The following is a 17,129-nucleotide window of genomic DNA, read 5'->3' on the forward strand; positions in this document are numbered from 1 at the left end:
CATCCATCCATCTACAATCTATCTATTTCTTTATGTTTATCTATCATCTATCTTGGAGAAGGGCATGGCAACCCACTCCAGTATTCTTGCCTGGAGAATTCCATGGACAGAGGAGCATGGCTGGCCACTGGCCATAGGGTTGCGAAAAGTCCGACGTGACTGAAGTGACTTAGCATGCACACACCATCTATCTATCAGTGCATCTATCTATATGATGATTTTCTTGTGCACTTTTGTTGGAAAGAGTTACAAATAAAGAGCATAGGAAGGATTTTTGGTTTTGTTTAGTTGCGAAGTTATTTCTGTCTTTTTGGCAAACCCATGGACTGTAGCCTGCCAGACTCCTATGTCCATGGGATTTCTCAGGCAAGAATACTGAAGTGGGTAGCCATTTCCTTCTCCAGGGGATCTTCTCCACTGAGGGATCAAACCTGTTGCTTCGGGCATTGGCCCAATGACAATTGTTGCTAAGAGGCCTAACCGTGCAAGGCATGAGAACTTCCTGTGAAGACATCACCCTGTCATGGAAAGGACACCAGCTTTATAGGTGGTTAAGACACTATTTTGAAGCTCACCAACAAAATTTTTCAAATTGTCATCTAGATTCTTTACTTAATCTTTCTGTGCCTCAGTTTCCTCATCTGGAAAATGAGGTAACATGTCTTATTGAAAAGAGATTTACAGCTTAGTGAGAATGCACGTAAATAAAATATCTAGCCCAGTTTCTAGTCCCAGGAATTCACCAAATGGTAGCTACTGCTTTCCTAATTAAGTTATAGACCACAAGAGAACATTCCTATTCTCTTATTTAATGTTACTTAATTAACATTAATTCACTTAATGCTACAAAGCAGTTTATGATTGCCTTCTCAATTGGCCTTTTGCCAAGTGCCAAAGGAAATATTCTTTCCCACTGCATGTGAATGTATTTATGGATATATATGATATGTATTATATACTACTTAAACTCTTAAATAGGTAGCTTCTGTATCTATTTAAGGGGTCCTTTCTGAGACTCTTTTTGCTCCAGGGTAGCCACAGTTGAAATAATTTTGCTGGCATGGAAATGAGAACATGACTATAGTGGGAGCTGGTATTCAGGTGGGTTATAATTGGTCTTGGGTTTTCTCCATACCCTGAAGTGCATCAAGCCTCACTACTGGCAGTCTTCCATCTCCTGCCTGGGTAACTCTCCACATGACGGTACCCAGTGGACACTCATAAAGAGTATTTGCCATTTTTCTAACTCAGATACTCTCTGTAATGCAATAATTAAATTATGATGATCATAAATAATATTATCAGCCTTCTGCATTATTTCATTTAAACCTCAAACCAACAGCATCTCTTCTTCCCTCTTTATAGAAGAACAATTGAAATCATGGGGAGACTATGCCATGATTATACTGCTAGTCAATGGTGGAGTTGGGACTCAAGCTCTAGTCCAGTTTGGCTCCAGTAATAGCTATTCAGGAAGTCATAAGTCCACAAGAATAAAAGCAGCTGGCAGTAGATGTGGCATTTTGTGGAAGCAGACATTTCTGTGAGACAACATAATGGCACTGTGCTTAGTCCACAAACAATAGATGAGTAGAAAAAACACATTTGCATGGCACTTTACAGTTGGTATATTTTGGGGGGCTCCAAAATCACTGCAGATGGTGATTGCAGCCATGAAATTAAAAGACGCTCACTCCTTGGAAGAAAAGTTATGACCAACCTAGATGGCTTATTCAAAAGTAGAGACATTACTCAACCGACTAAGGTCCGTCTAGTCAAGGCTATGGCTTTTCCTGTGGTCACGTGTGGGTGTGAGAGTTGGACTGTGAAGAAGGCAGAGCGCCGAAGAATTGATGCTTTTGAACTGTGGTGTTGGAGAAGACTCTTGAGAGTCCCTTGGACTGCAAGGAGATCCAACCAGTCCATTCTGAAGGAGATCAGCCCTGGGATTTCTTTGGAGGGAATGATGCTAAAGCTGAAACTCCAGTACTTTGGCCCCCTCATGCGAAGAGTTGACTCATTGGAAAAGACTGTGATGCTGGGAGGGATTGGGGGCAGGAGGAGAAGGGGACGACAGAGGATGAGATGGCTGGATGGCATCACTGACTCGATGGACGTGAGTCTGAGTGAACTCCAGGAGTTGGTGATGGACAGGGAGGCCTGGCGTGCTTCGATTCATGGGGTCACAAAGAGTCGGACATGACTGAGCGACTGAACTGAACTGAACTTACAGCTGGTAAAATACTATTATGTACATAAATTCAATCTTTTTAACAACTACTTGAAATGCATACTATTATATTGTTCTTCAAACAGAGCAGACTGAAGCTTGAGAAGTTAAATGACCTACCCAGCACCATTCATTAGGAAGGCTGTGTATGGAAATGTGAACAGACGGTTTAATCCAGATCTAGGGATCATCAGAGAAAATGAGGTAGAAACAAAAGTGGTGGAAGATTTTGAAGGTACTAGTGTAGCATGGTTAAATAGTCCACCTTAGGCTCTAGGTTGGGTAAGAGAAAGTAAAGCGAAGACGAGTTGACTAGCCTGAATGAAAGAAGAGTATAGAAAACATCAATGACCTCCTGTGACTCCCTCATCTCTAATTTTATAGTGTAAATGAATGGGAAATACTCATTTCACACCTAAATATTCTTTACATTTGTCCCTGAAAAAAAATAAATCAGTTATAAAAAGGAAGGGTCAGCTGCATAAATTCTGCCTGAGCTATGTGAATCAACAAGCCTTAGTTGTGAAGTCCCAAAGTTGTCTTATCATTAAAATGTGGTTGACTTCAGAAACATCTAATTACAAATGAAAATACATTGGGGAGAATTAAGCAAGCAGGCTAAAGTCGATGGATCTTTTCACAGTATAATTCAGTAGAGTTTTGGTCTCTTTTAGAAGAAAGTTCTAGGAGGTAATGTGAACCACTCTGAAATTAGAAGTTGACAGAACCGTCAGAAATTTGAGAGGTTTGGGAAAGGCAGCACTCTTCATCAAATAATCTGTCCTTCCTCACCTCTCAATCTTAGGTGATGCTTTAATTTCCCCATCAGCACTGATCATGAAGAATTTCAATAGATGAATATGTAGATTTCTATCCCAGAAGATGGCCCCTCTGCCGGTTATGAACAAGAATATATTTTAGACGCATTTGGGGAATTACATTGAGGGTGATCCTATGGAAGATTATGTTTACAGGTCATATGGTCCCTGGAAAAGAGGGTGACATTCAAGATGTGGAAGAGGGACACAGAAGGCAATGTGGGAGTGGGGGAGGTTCAAATACAAAGCTTGTAGCATGTCTTGGTTTGGGTGGCTGAGATGGTGGGCCACTCTACATATAAAGCTACCTGGTTTTCTGCATTACTAAACAGGTTAAACATGTTTCTAGGTGTCTAGAAAACCCAACATGCTCGTTTTGTTGAAAGGCACAATGTGTCAAACTAGAAAGTCTTTAGGTCTTATTAACTCACATCATTCTTACACACTGACAGTCATCGATTTTCCATAGGTGGTGAAACTATTTAAATGTTGTCCTACACTGACCCAACTGAAGCAAATTTCCTTTCCTCCAATTTGCCCGTTGGAAACCTTTCTGCTATATTGGAAGGAAGAGTTGCAGCTCAGGTAAAGTGTAAGTTAATACAAGATGCTTCTGAGTTTAAAATCTTTTTTGAGGTTAAGAAATCATATTTGTTTCCTATATGCCCATGCATGGCACAAGTGAGGTGTTTAGAGTCTGCAGACCTTGTGCTAGACTTACAAATTGACCCAAAGATTGCTATCGTCAATTCAAGTACTCAGAACAAATGGAGACTAATGTGGGGACTCCACTGTCCTGCCCACTGTGGATACACTACTGTGGTGAGACAGACACACCCTGGACTTGAGAAGGATGACAAGGAACTCAGGATTTAGACCTTTCTGATCCTGACTGCATGACTATAGGCAAGTCAGAACTTTTCAGAACCTCAGTTTCCTCATTTTCAGGATGAAATTACAGTGTCTTCATCACAGCCTGTCTGTGAAAATTTGATGAGACAATGGAGATAAAAATACCTTATGAAAAGAAAGTACATGGTAAAAGAAATGGTAAAATACATGGTAAAAAGAAAAAACAAAAACAGCAAGGTCATATGATTATCCACAAAACATGCACACATTTTGACGGGGTGCACTGCCCTTTTCCCAGGCAATCCTTTAATCCAAATCCATCTAGGACTTGTCATTTACCAAGAGACTCAGAAAGTGATGTGTTTTGCCTTCTTGCCTTGTGTGTGCCGAAGGCTCAGCCACTGAACTGCTTTGAATGTATCCTATCGAATAAAGGTTTTAAATCAGATGATTGAGAGGATGATAATATTCCCTCATGTCTATGAATTTTTCATTTTTATTCCAAAACAGTCAAAATGGACTATGTGGGTCAAGTCTCAGTGTTCACAGGTTTGAACAGAAGGTTGAGGAGAATATGCTGTCAGCTTTTATTTGCAATTCAACTACTGCCTCAGTGTGAGCGTTCTGGGGCCTTCCCTCCCCAAGCTCTGGTATCTTCGGGAGGATCAGAAAGAGAATAGAGCATCTATCTGAGGAGCTCTGTCCAGAATTATATTCTTTTCTGTAAGACCTTAGAATTATCCAGGCTTCTTCTATTCTTCTCACTGATAAGGAGGTACAGTTGTTCTATAAAACTTTTACTTTCAGGTTTTGTTCTTTCAAGGGTAGACTGTGCTGTGCTTAGTCACTTAGTTGTGTCCAACTCTTTGTGACCCCATGATTTGTAGCCCACCAGGCTCCTCTGCCTATAGGTTTCTCTAAGCAAGAATACTGGAGTGGTTTGCCACCCCCTCCTCCAGGGGATCGCCACAACCCAGGGATAGAACCCAGGTCTCCCACACTGCAGGCAGTTTCTTTACCATCTGAGCCACCAGGGAAGCCCAGCCCTGACATTTAATCAGAATCGCCTGTGATTACCAAGTGAGAAGACTTTACTCACACTCCAAAGGCTGAATCTGTAGTCCTGAGGCAACCGTCTACCTGTCAAAACTACTGGACTCAGGCTTAGAAATAGAAGTCACCAGCCACAGCATTCTCCACTTTGACAATAGTCTATTGAGCAGGCAGCTGTCAGAGCGGGGATGGATGGGAGGGGGGAGAGCAGGAGGTGGCATGATGTAACAGAAATAGTTCTAGGTTGAGGTTAGGGCACCTTGAAGGTAGTTCTGTCTCTCCTGGAGGGTCCTAGGACCTTGGGCAAGTCACTTCCCTCCCCAGCCTTCTCTGTAATGTAAGGGGTGGGATTCGAGATCTTTTGAAGGAAGTTTTATCTAATGTTAATATTCTGTGATGCTCTATGCAATTTTAGCCTCATTCACCCATTAGCGCTTCCCTTTGGGTCAGAAGACATCTGAGAAAAGGTAAATTAAATTGTTGTTTGGGGTTTTAAGTCTTTGGGTATTTTCCCATCGGTCCTTGAAGCACTTTAACAAGGTCCTACTTGATCTGGACTCATGGTTAGTTCTATGGTCTCATTTCCACCCTCTCTGCTCTCCCCAGTCTCAGCCCCCCTTCCCCCAGGGCTCACACCACGGGGGCCGGCCGCACGCACACGGCCCCCCACCTGCCGGACGCCCGGCGGGGCCCAGCGGGACCCTCCCCCGACGCGGAGGGGGGAGGCGCGGGCCGCGGTAGGCAACGAGCGGCACACGGCCCCACCGCGGGGCCGGCGCACCCAACTCAGTTTCTCAATGGATCACTCTTTTTACCCCCTCCCCTTATGTCTTTAACTCCCTTCAGTTTGCAGCTCAAACACTTGTGCCCTCTCTCAGGCCAGGCTCAGCCTTTCCCATCCTTGCCCGAGTAGTTCACTCTACTTCCGAGGAACATTTTGTTCTATTTGCCTTGAAGGCAGGATCTATGCTCAGATGTGAGATGGCAGAGTAGAAAGGAGCTCAGAGGTATTTGTTCATTGCTAAGCTGTGGTTGTTGGGCAGTTTTAAATAATCATCTTTGCTTAATGCTGAATAGAAGATGATTTCCTATAAATTTTCTCCCTGACGAGATAACTGATGTGCAAAACTAATTCTCCTCAAATACTTCTGACTCTGTTCCCCACCCCCTCCCAAGTACAATGAAGACAGCTGTTTTAATTTCTGCTCAAGTCATATGATTATAGGGAAACAAAGGAGAGAGGGGCTGTATCCAATGGAAAGAGTATTAGGATTGGACAGAAAACTTTCTTTTGAACTGCGAATCTGCTATTAGGTTGCTGGGACAGCAGATCTATCATTTATTCTTTCGGAGTCTCACTTTTCTGACCTGTAAATCACATACGAAAGTGTGTCTTTCATAATGTGGCTGTGAGGATTGGTTAGAATAAACACACACATATAAAACACACAAATGCACACACACACACACACACATACACAATCACTACATGGAACATAAATAGGCACTATTTTGGTGAGGCTTAGCAAGGGAGAGATCCCTTATTGACAGAGACCTGGACAGCCTCGGGAGAGGTGGAGATAGGATGGTTGCCACGAGGGCAGAGCAGGTGTCAACGTGAGAGCCAGCCTGGGGTATAGAATTACTGCTGAGTGAGGAGAACCAGAAGACTAAGGGTTGGATCCCAAGCTTGTCATACATGAGCTGTGAGTCCCTGGGCAAGTTACCCTTCTCTGTGCTTTGTTCGCTCATCTGTATCACTCTATCAATCTGGTATGGCTGTTTTAAGGATCAGATGAGATGATGTGCATGGAAGGTGAAAGGTCCCAGCTGCCCAGGTTATGACAAGCAATGAGCAAACAGATGTGGAATAGAATGAACTGCCCCAATCACCTCACCTGCTGTCATCTGAGACCTCAGCCTCCTCCCTGAGTCTCAGCTTCTCTTAAGGTGAAGCTGGGATGGTGGCAGTACCTGTCTTGAGGAATGGGTTTAAGGAACAAATGAGAAGGCAAGTAGTAAAGCCCTTTATGAATACTCTGCTTCTCTCTCTATAGCTCCTTCTCACACATATCCATACACTAATGTTTTAGAAGTGGGGCCAATTTAGAATGCATTTTAGTGTAGAATAATACAGATTTTTTTTAACATAGAGAAGATTCTAAAATGCTCCCTTTCTTCTGAAAGCAAACAACAAAACAGAGATTCTAAACATTGCTGTTTTCCCCCCAATTTTCTGAGCCTTGACCTGAAACCGTTCTCTTTTTAGGAAACTCTGCTCTGAATGGTTCACCCAGAACAGCCCAAAAGAAAGCTATTTTATGGGACAAGAGTACTCACTGCAATATCACTGTAAGAATTCAATGAATTATTTTATGATGGTTAAACTGGGCCTTAGATGAGGTCTGTACAAGGAAGTGTGCTGTTAAGTCGCTTCAGTCGTGTCCTATTCTGTGCAAACCCATAGAGGGCAGCCCACCAGGCTCTGCCATCCCTGGGATTCTCCAGGCAAGAGCGCTGGAGTGGGTTGCCATTGCCTTCTCCAATGCATGAAAGTGAAAAAAGAAAGCGAAGTCGCTCAGTTGTGTCCAACTCTTAGCAACCCCATGGACCACAGCCTACCAGGCTCCTCTGTCTATGGGATTTTCCAGGCAGGATAACTGGAGTGGGGTGCCATTGCCTTCTCTGACAAAGAAGTGTACACAGGTTCAAATTTCTACATTTGCTAATTCCTTTCTCCCATAAATATTTCTAGGTCTTTGGCTGTATTTAGGAGACAGAGTCATTGAGTTGCTTTACTATTTCTCAGTTTTACACTAATTAGTCATTTTTCACCTGTTTTCTTCTCTTCAAGTCAGTAGCAGAAGTATGTTTTATACCTTCTGATCATTTCTCTCCTTATCACCCCCCTAATTGTGAGGAGAGTGTGATAACTAAAAACATCAAAAACTCTATAGTCATCTTTTGGCCACATTTAACCTTTGTTTTGTTATGGTCTATCTTGCACCTTTTAAACAAACTCTGCTGTGTATTTCCAGCTTTCAGACACAGCTTTTTAGTGAAATGGCACACTGGCCTCTAACACACGCACACACACACAATTCAAAAGCAACGTGCAGCATTGCTTTGTGTACATTTATAGAAGAAAAAGCAGGAAACAACCTATTAAAATCCATCTTCTGAGATTTTCTTCTCCCCTGCCCTTGTTTGGTTTCTTAGGGAGATCTCATAGCTTTTCCAGTCAGTTTTACATAATGTTCTCCTATCACTGAAATCACAAAAGCTATCTCATTTCACCAACGGAAATTTTAATCCAATGTAAAATTAAGGATATTGAGCTTCATTTCGCTGTTACGTTTCTTTTTCTTCCAGCCTGATACACACATTTAGAAGCCAAAAGTGTGCAGAGCTATGTGATCGGTCTATTGTCTCTCTTCAAGCTCCTCCTCTAGTAATTCATTAGTTGTGGGTTTTGACCTCACGAGGATTGGAAGAACAGGGGGGACAAAAATTAAGGATCTAGAAAGGTTTTTCTTTTCCCTCCGTATTAGACTGGTTTGTGGCAAATGCACGGTGCTATCTTTTGCTTTTCATATGTGCCAAAAGAAAACTCTCTTTAGCTGTGTAGGAAGGAATCAAATTATTGGTTGACAGTCCCAGCTCTGGGCTAAGAGAATAGTCCCATTTTAATTGCTTTATTGAGGGGCTTGCCAGAATACTGTAGGAAAAGCAAAGAATTAAATTAAACAATCGACTAACATCATGACATCGTAGCAGCGCTAGAGGAGCATGCTATAATTCTTACTGTCCTCTAAAAAACTAAATGCTGGCAGCAAATGTGTCCTTGAGTCATTTTTCTCTAAATGCAGATTCAGGAAGTGCACTCTTAAAATAGGTTCCTTTTTGGAGTTTCATCTTCCCTCTAGCTGCAGGCCACAGGACAGACCTCTTTAAGGTGAATTGGCTTGCATTTCCAGTAGGCAGGACCCTGTCTTAGTAAATCTTGTGTGGGTGTATTGATTATTGCTGGCTAAACCAAGCTTCAATACGAGTAGGAACTGCAAGGATTATCTTTTTATAAAGAAAGGGTTAAATATGGAAATGTGAAATGACTGTCAAAAAATATTTTATTTGAAGCATATTTTATAGGCAAAAATTCTAGGCAAAAATGAAATTGCATTTTACTGACGGGCAGAAAACTTTCTTATGAATGAAGCAAGGAGATTTTCATCTATTGAAAATCAAAACATTAAAATGCAAGACAAACAACAGAAATATGAATTAGTAAATAAACATGACAATGAATAGATCATAGTGTTAGAAGAGGACATATTTACCTTAAACAAGACACTAACATATTCTATATATCCAAAATGAAAAATTAGGAAGTTACTATTAAGTCATTATTACTAATTTGTAAAATGACTTCTCACAAACCTAATTTGAATAGATATCTATCATTCATTTTTTTTAGAAATAGCATCAATTTTCAAAATTCATTTGAGAGAAACTTGTCTTTAAAACCACATTGCATAAACTTGAATCTTTTGAGTGCCCAGCCCTGTGCTCAGTTCTGTTGTTGTTTAGGCACTAAGTCGTGTCTGACTATTTTGAGAACCCGTGGATGGAGCCCTCCAGGTTCCTTCTGTCCATGGGATTTCCCAGGCAAGAATGCTGGAGTGCATTGCCATTTCCTCCTCCAGGGGGTCTTCCCAACGTAGGCGTCAGACCCCTATCTCCTGCACTGGCAGGTGGGTTCTTCACACTGGTGCTCTGTGCTAAGGGGATACAAAATGAAGTAAGCGACAGAGTTTCTTCCTGAAGCTTTGCATTTCACTGACAAGGTGAAACAGATTCTCAAGGCTCTGGCTACTGAAGAGCACTTAGTAAGAAGTGTTTTAGTAACAACAAGAGAATTAAGGGTCACTGAAGCACAGAGCTGCTGCTGCTGCTGCTGCTGCTGCTAAGTCGCTTCAGTCGTGTCCATCTGTGTGTGACCCCATAGACAGCAGCCCACCAGGGTCCCTCGTCCCTGAAGCACAGAGGTTACAGTCAAATCACGGTACAGGTGGAGATGAGATACAGTTAGATGTTAAGCAATGTCAGGATAAGATGTTTGGAGAGAAATGGTGAAGACTGCAAGGTGAGGACAGTAGGAAGCTGTGGAAGGGACCAGTTAAGAAGAACATCAGTGGTAGTAATGACTTGATGTGTAGAAAAAGATCATGAGACTAACTATCCTTATGCTGAAGGCCCACATTGGAGAGATTGGCACACACCATAAGTGATAGCCACAGGGCAAGGGGTAGAAATCTGGGTGGCACTAAAAAGGACAGTAAAATAATGCTGATGACAGAAAGGGGTTTGTGCTTTTGAAAAAGGCCATTACTGCGTCTCAACACCTTACAATGGTTCTTTGGGACTCAGGAGAAAAGGAAGGAAGAGCAGGTTTCAAAAAGAGTCTGATTTTAGAACAATAGCAGAAGTTGTCCTAGAAATCCTGCTTCTCTCTTCTCTATGTTACTCTCATCCTAGCATATCAGTTAAATCATCATTCTTAAGAACTAGTAACTACTTATTATCCTTACCAGCGGGCAACTAAATCAAAACAAACATACCAGCAAACCTATGGTTCTTAATCCTTGTTTTGATTCAATGTATATTCAATAGCCAGTTATGATACAAATTTGGGGGAAATGAGAGAAGCAGTAAGGGAGATAGTCCCCAGATCTCTTAAACTTTAAAGGTTTCAGTGGATTGTTACTGCAACTAATTTTAAGCCCAGTTCTTCTGCATTCGTATGTATTTCTTTCTTTTCTCTTCTCCCCCTCTTCTCTTTCACACACACATACATATATTCTTACTATAGTCTATAGCAATTTCCCCCGTGCAGACTTTTAAAAATTATTATCTCAAAAAATCTTGTAAGTGTGTACTTACAAGCATCTCATATACCTTTTGAGCAAAGCTGGAAAAAAAAAATAAAATCAAAATAAGAAAACTTTAAATCATGCCAACCTGAAGAATCAAATGTTTTTCGCTTATATTTTCTTCCAACCTTTATCCATTTGAAAACATAATTTGCACATAGTTGTAGTCAGTGTTTGGATAAAAGAAAAGAAAAATAATCTATTCTATTTCCTGAAAGAATGGCACAAAAGGGGCTCTGTACATAGGATCCCTGTTGGTTAAACTGTCACCTCCATCCTGTTGGAAAAGTAGAGCATCAGATAGGCAGCTTGCTAGGGGCACCTATATTTAGCCAAGGTAGGTTGTGTGATAAGAGGGAGGGGCCCTGGCCACACGCTGTCTGACTCATGCTCTCAAGCACACGTGTCACTTTCTCCTACAGTTGGGACAGCCTCCTTCAGAAAAGAGAGCCTGACTGTGACTTTCCTGGGCAGCAACCCTTAGCTTCCAGAGATCAAATTTTAGAAAATAACAAGCACTAGAAGCCATTGAGCCTCCAATAAATCATATGCACGATAACATCATTATTGCTTGCTTTGGCTCTCATACAATTGCCCTTTCTCTGGTTTGGAACTGAAGCCTGGACTTCTGTGCAGTGTCTGATTTTTTCCCCAAGCTCCATAGCAGTCTGCCAGACCACAGAAGGGATATTAAAATAAAGCTACTTTACTACTTCATTCCCTGGCATTTTGTATTGAAAGTTGCCATGGATAGTATATGGCCATATAGTATATGCTACATAGGGTATGTATAGTAATATGCCATTCATAGTGGCATATATAGTATATGCTGTATACTGGCATATGTGAATTTGCCATATGTAGTGAATATACGTAGTAATTTAGTGATATGTGTGTGTGTTCAGTTGCTCAGCTGTGTCCGACTCTTTGGGGCCCCAGGGACTCTTCTGTCCATGTCCATGTCCACCAGGCTCTTCTGTCCATGAGATTTCCCAGGCAGGAATCCTGGAGTGGGTAGCCATTTCCTACTCCAGGGAACTTCCTGACCTAGGGATCAAACCTGCCTTTTCTGTCTCCTGCGTTGGCAGGCAGATTCTTTATCACTGTGGCACATGCAAAGCCCCAGTATAGTGATATGGTATATCATAAATATATGTGATATATTTGACAGGTGATATACAGGATTTCAGATCAGAGCTGGTCCAACACAATTTGGGGGATTTTTTGTAGTAGTAATTAGCGAAAGATGGGCAATCAATAGCACAACATAATTTTGAGCATGTATTTTAATCATTTCTCTACAATTACTAGCTCTATGAACACAGACAATACAACCTCCCAGGGCCTCAGTTTCTTCATTTTTATTTTGGGATGTTAGGTATATTTGAGTTCTCCTCAAGGTTGTGAGTTTCACCAGGGAGAGGAACATGAATGGCAGAGTGCTTGTTCTAAACAGGTGATTAATGCATGGCCGATAGACATCTGTCAATGGCTAAGAGCTGAAAATGATTAACATCACAACAACGAGGCCCTTCCTAGCAGTATGAATGCAGGCACATCTCTGTCTGCCTTCTTCCTAGTAACACTGATATCCAGATCACAAAGAAGAGTTGTTTACTTTTACAGAGGCCAAACAAAGGCATTATTTACATACTACATGTAGTAAGTCTGAATCTTGACACTCCCTAATTTCAACTTCTTGGCAAACATTATTTGGCTCAGGAATCGAATATCAAGGCATGTATGGAGCTGTATTAACAATCAATGGGAATTAAACATGAGGCTATAACATATGGTTCATACCTTCACTTATGAGTGAGCTGAAAAGAGCCAGGAACCAACTATGTTTGAATCAGATCAGGTTCTGTGATCTACCTTTTTGTTACAGGAATTTAATTCTTTAAAACCTGGTTCATGAAGACTCATTGGGCAGCAGTAGAGCTCGATTACTTTGGGAAAGTGATTTAGTCTCTGAGTATTCTCATTTGCTCATTTGAACCCATAATATGTGCCACCTCCTTTGTAGGGCTCTTATGAAATCCATGTGATTTGTATGCAGTTGCTTCATAAATAGTGAAACTCTAGAAATATAAAATATATTCTTGTGCGTCTTGCAGGTGTTTGCTACTTATTAGCTGATTGACTTTTTCCAACATTATTATTCCTGCATCACCGAGCTCCTGAGCTATCTACCATCCTCATCTCTAAAGGCTATTAAATTCTAGGGAGTAGAGTCACTTCTTTACTTGCTATTGTGATAATCATTACTCCCAATTAGGCAGAATTCTGCTGCTTAAAATATGATTCCAGAGAGGCCTAGAAGGCTCCTTTTCCACGCCCCTTTTCCAAATAGACTCCTGACAAACGTGCTAGTAATAAAAAGTTCCAAAATTGAGAATTCCAAAATTGAGAATTCACTTCATTGTCACTGTTTTAATGAAATTACATTTTAAGCTCTACCATTCATACACACCTTATTAGAAATTGAGCTCCTCTCATCATTTTAGTAGGTTTTCAATACAGAAAAGGGAACAGAACCATGAGCTAACAGGGATGAGGGCCAAAGTCTCAGAGAAGCAAAGGAATCAAGAGAGTTCATTGGGTCTGCTGATGGCAGAATTTTCTCTGGGAGGATGGTAGACTATCTGAACTCTGCCTAGTGATTACTATTTCTCTAACTCTCTAGGCAACCAAAAATCACACAGAGTTATCTAAAAATAAATCTTTTCTGTATAAGACCCAAAATACCTGGGGCTGAGGAAAGAGAAGAGAAATGGATCTTACCCAGCAGGTCTTGTGTCTTCAATGGCTCTGTCCACTGGGATCAAATCGCTGAGGTAGACATTGAAGTTTCCTTCTTTCCATCTTCTTTCCACTTCCTTCTCTTTTCCGTGGGGAACAACGACTGGACGTCCAAACTGACCTGGAGCTTTGGGGTCCCTTGGAGAAAGCGTCACATCAATTCTTAACACACGGTGCATTCCGTCATCTTCAGGTGAAAGGGCTTTTGTCTGACTTTGGTTGAGTCGTGCAGGCTGGGTCTTGGCAGTTAAGTTGGTCCTTCCTAGCTCCTGTCCCCGAGTTAAGGCTTGACTGGTTTGAGACACTGCTGCTCTCTGTAGAGCAAGTGAAGAGAAAGATGCCTCATTGCTCTTCATGCCAATGTGTTTCTCTTGGCTTTTGCCCGATACTATAGTAGATGTAGTTGTGGTGTTGGAATTGGGGATGTCTTTGGTATCTGTCTTTAGCTCCTCCTCCTTGGTTATAATTACAACATGGCTTTCAGACAAATTGAGTTTCTTCCCATCAGCCACCTTGCCTCCGTCATCCTTCAGCAAGCCTCCCCACTGTAGCTTATTAATAGATGGCTTCTTTAAGCGATCTGAATTGGCAATGAACTTGGAAAAGGTAAGGTTCTTATTGGCTTTGTGTTTATTTGCATTCAATTCTTTGCTCTGAGTCTCAGTTTTATTTAAGGCTATGGCTTCCCTGGGTCTTGGCACTGGTGGGCTGGCAGAGTAGGTCCTTTTATTTACTCCTGCCTGGTACTGCTGCTTTGATCTACTAAGACTGGTGGTCACATCCGGGTACCTCTCAGCTGCTTGCTTTGATGTGTCACTGTTGAGACCATGGCTCTTCGGGCCCTGCTTGTTCATACTGACAGGTCCTGTGTGCACAGATATTTTGGCCAGTGGAGTTCCCCTTGCTGCAATGAATGGAGTTTTCTCAAGCCCCTGAATTGTCGTTTGCTCTGGTGTCATGGGGTGAGAGGAAACTGCAGGTTGGATGTCTCGCCCCTCTGTCTCCCACTTGGTAAAAGTCACTGGGTGAGTCTGCCTATATGCAGGATGCCACAAAGGCGCAACCTTGCCTCTTCCCGGGGCGTTCTGTACTTTTCTTTCCTTTTGGGTTTGGTCCAAATCATCCTCGACCTTGAGCTTACTCTCCTCAGTCTTCCTAAAATTCTCTTCGCCCCACATGCCCTTCCCGTGTCCCTTTGGTGGGGGCTTCATCTCCGTCCTGCTGCTGTCAAGGCTCTTTACCTGGTCTGACTGAACTCTGAACCCTACCCGCTCCCTCCGAACAATGTCTTCCTTCAGGATCTGAGTGTTGATCTCGCTGAATGAGAGGCGGAGAGCTGCCATGTCAAAGAGCAGCCAGATGACAGAAGCTGCAAATATAAATGCCAGGACTCTCCCACTTCCTCGGAAAAACTTTCGGATCTTGTTCATGGTACAAAGGCTTCCCTTGCAGCCTGCCCTCCCTCTGAGCCTGCTTACCTTGAGTGGAAAGGGAGCTGAAGTAGTAGCAGTAGCAGTAGCTGCAGCAGCCAAGTTGCCAGAAAGCGCCCCCCTCCCGTGAACACAGCAGGAAGCAGCCGTCCAAGGGGAGAGCTCAGCTCCTACTGCTTGTCAGTCTCTGCCTGCGTGGCATTTCACAGCAGAGCATCCGTTCCTGCTCAGCTGGCCCCTGGAGAAGCCCTGCTTGATACTGCCCTTTGGTCACTCTGGGAGCAGTCGATTCCAGCCACCAGACAGTTCAACAGATCACTCATCTCATCTCCACGAGCACACGTCCACCTCCCTACAAGCCCCAGGAAAGGTGGGGGCCCGGATGGGGCTGCGGCTTCTCTCCTCCCAGTTCTTGGTCTGCACACTGTAACTCAACACCACTTCTCATAAGGAAAACATTTCAAGCCATTACCCAGAAAACTTCATTCAGCTCTCACCTTCCGTGTTATGTGAGAGTGTGTTTGTTTTCAGAGCAATTAAAGAAAGCTATCTAACTCGGAGGGCATGTGTTCCTGGTTTGTAACCCCACCTACCACAGTCCTGTTTATTAACCCTGTTGTACCCAGCTCTCCAAGCAATTTGCCCCAGCAATTATTGGCCTCCATGTTTCAGCTTTGAGAGGTAAGAGCTTAGAGAAGGGTCCGGGCAATCCTCCTTACCAGAGAATGGTGTTTGATTATTCAGAATGCCTCTTTGGGGCCGGGTAATCAAAATGTTTCTTTGGAAGTCAGCTTTTTGTTTTAAGCAAATTCATCTATGTTATTGCTAGATTCAGTAGACATAAACTTAATTTGTCACGTTGCTGTAAAATGTCTAAACTCTTACTCAGTTTGGGTACTTATCTTGTCACAGGTGCAACAGTTTGCAGACTGAATCAGAAGTTTGGATCAGCCCCTTGAGTGGCGCTGGTGGACTGGTAGGTAGAATCCTGGTTCCCACAGCTTTGTAATGGAATCTCACTGAAGAAATCTTCCCAAATTCTGATCGATTGATGCGGGGAAGAAGTAAAGATGACCACTAGTCTGCACCGTGTTTTCAGAAGCTTCCCGCATCTTTCTAATGTACAGCCAAAGTTGAGCAACACTGTGCTGTGCTGTGCTTAGTCATGTCTGACTCTTTGTGACTCCATGGACTGTAGCCTGACAGGTTCCTCTGTTTATGGGGATTCTCCAGGCAAAAATACTGGAGTTGGTTGCCCTAGAATAAAATGCCTCACTGTAATTTTTTGGGTTTTTGAACACTGCCCACAATTTTTGTGAAATTTTTCCCAGACAGAGTAAAACCTAATAAAACCTATGCATCCCCAGAACCATTCAATCAGAATCTGCCATTTTATAAGTTTAACTTATATTTTATATTAGAGTATAGGTGATTTATATTGGAGTATATGTGATTTACAATGCTGGGTTAGTTTCAGGGATGCAGCAAAGTGATTCAGTTCTACATATACATATACCTGTTTTTTTTCAAGAGTCTGCATTTTAACCTCACCTGCAATAAACACTGTCCCTAAAGTTTGAGAGGCACTGCCCAGGAGCGCTGTTCTCCAAGTGCCTCTGGATGATCTACAGATGGTGATGCCACGTATTACTGCAGTCTTAGGAGCAGTATAGTGTCCCTGCTTTGAGATAAACTTAGGCTCCCATAGACTTGGGATTATAGGAAGGAAAGATTGTGAATTTTTTTATACTTACACATTGTCTTTCATAGACAAAATAAGGTTGTATTTTACCCCATGGGAAGGAACCAGATAAATGCAGGCATGGCAATGTGTTTCTTGAATCTCCGATTTTTCCTTTCACTCAGCGCCTACCGTCCAGTTTGGAATGCACCCATGGCAGCCGTTGGTGGCTTAGGCATTTCCTCCATGCATCCGTGCCTCCATTTACTCGTCCTTCCAATGTTTTGTTGAGTCTCTCCCATCACTCAGGCCCTGTTTTGAGTGTTGAAAGAT

General features: G+C 42.4%; 1 protein-coding gene across 1 annotated transcript in view; it reads right to left on the reverse strand.

Moving 5' to 3' along the window:
- GALNT5 (polypeptide N-acetylgalactosaminyltransferase 5) overlaps positions 1-15,627 on the reverse strand; it is a 43,103-nt gene extending 27,476 nt beyond the window's left edge. Inside the window, exon 1 of the mRNA XM_069574379.1 lies at positions 13,668-15,627. Coding sequence (XP_069430480.1) covers positions 13,668-15,115 — 1,448 coding nt within the window. The 5' untranslated portion in view covers positions 15,116-15,627. The remainder of the gene's footprint in view (positions 1-13,667) is intronic.
- Positions 15,628-17,129: the final 1,502 nt, after the last annotated feature.

The sequence above is a fragment of the Ovis canadensis genome, chromosome 2 (genome assembly GCF_042477335.2).
Source record: "Ovis canadensis isolate MfBH-ARS-UI-01 breed Bighorn chromosome 2, ARS-UI_OviCan_v2, whole genome shotgun sequence".
In the NCBI taxonomy this organism is placed as follows: domain Eukaryota; kingdom Metazoa; phylum Chordata; class Mammalia; order Artiodactyla; family Bovidae; genus Ovis; species Ovis canadensis.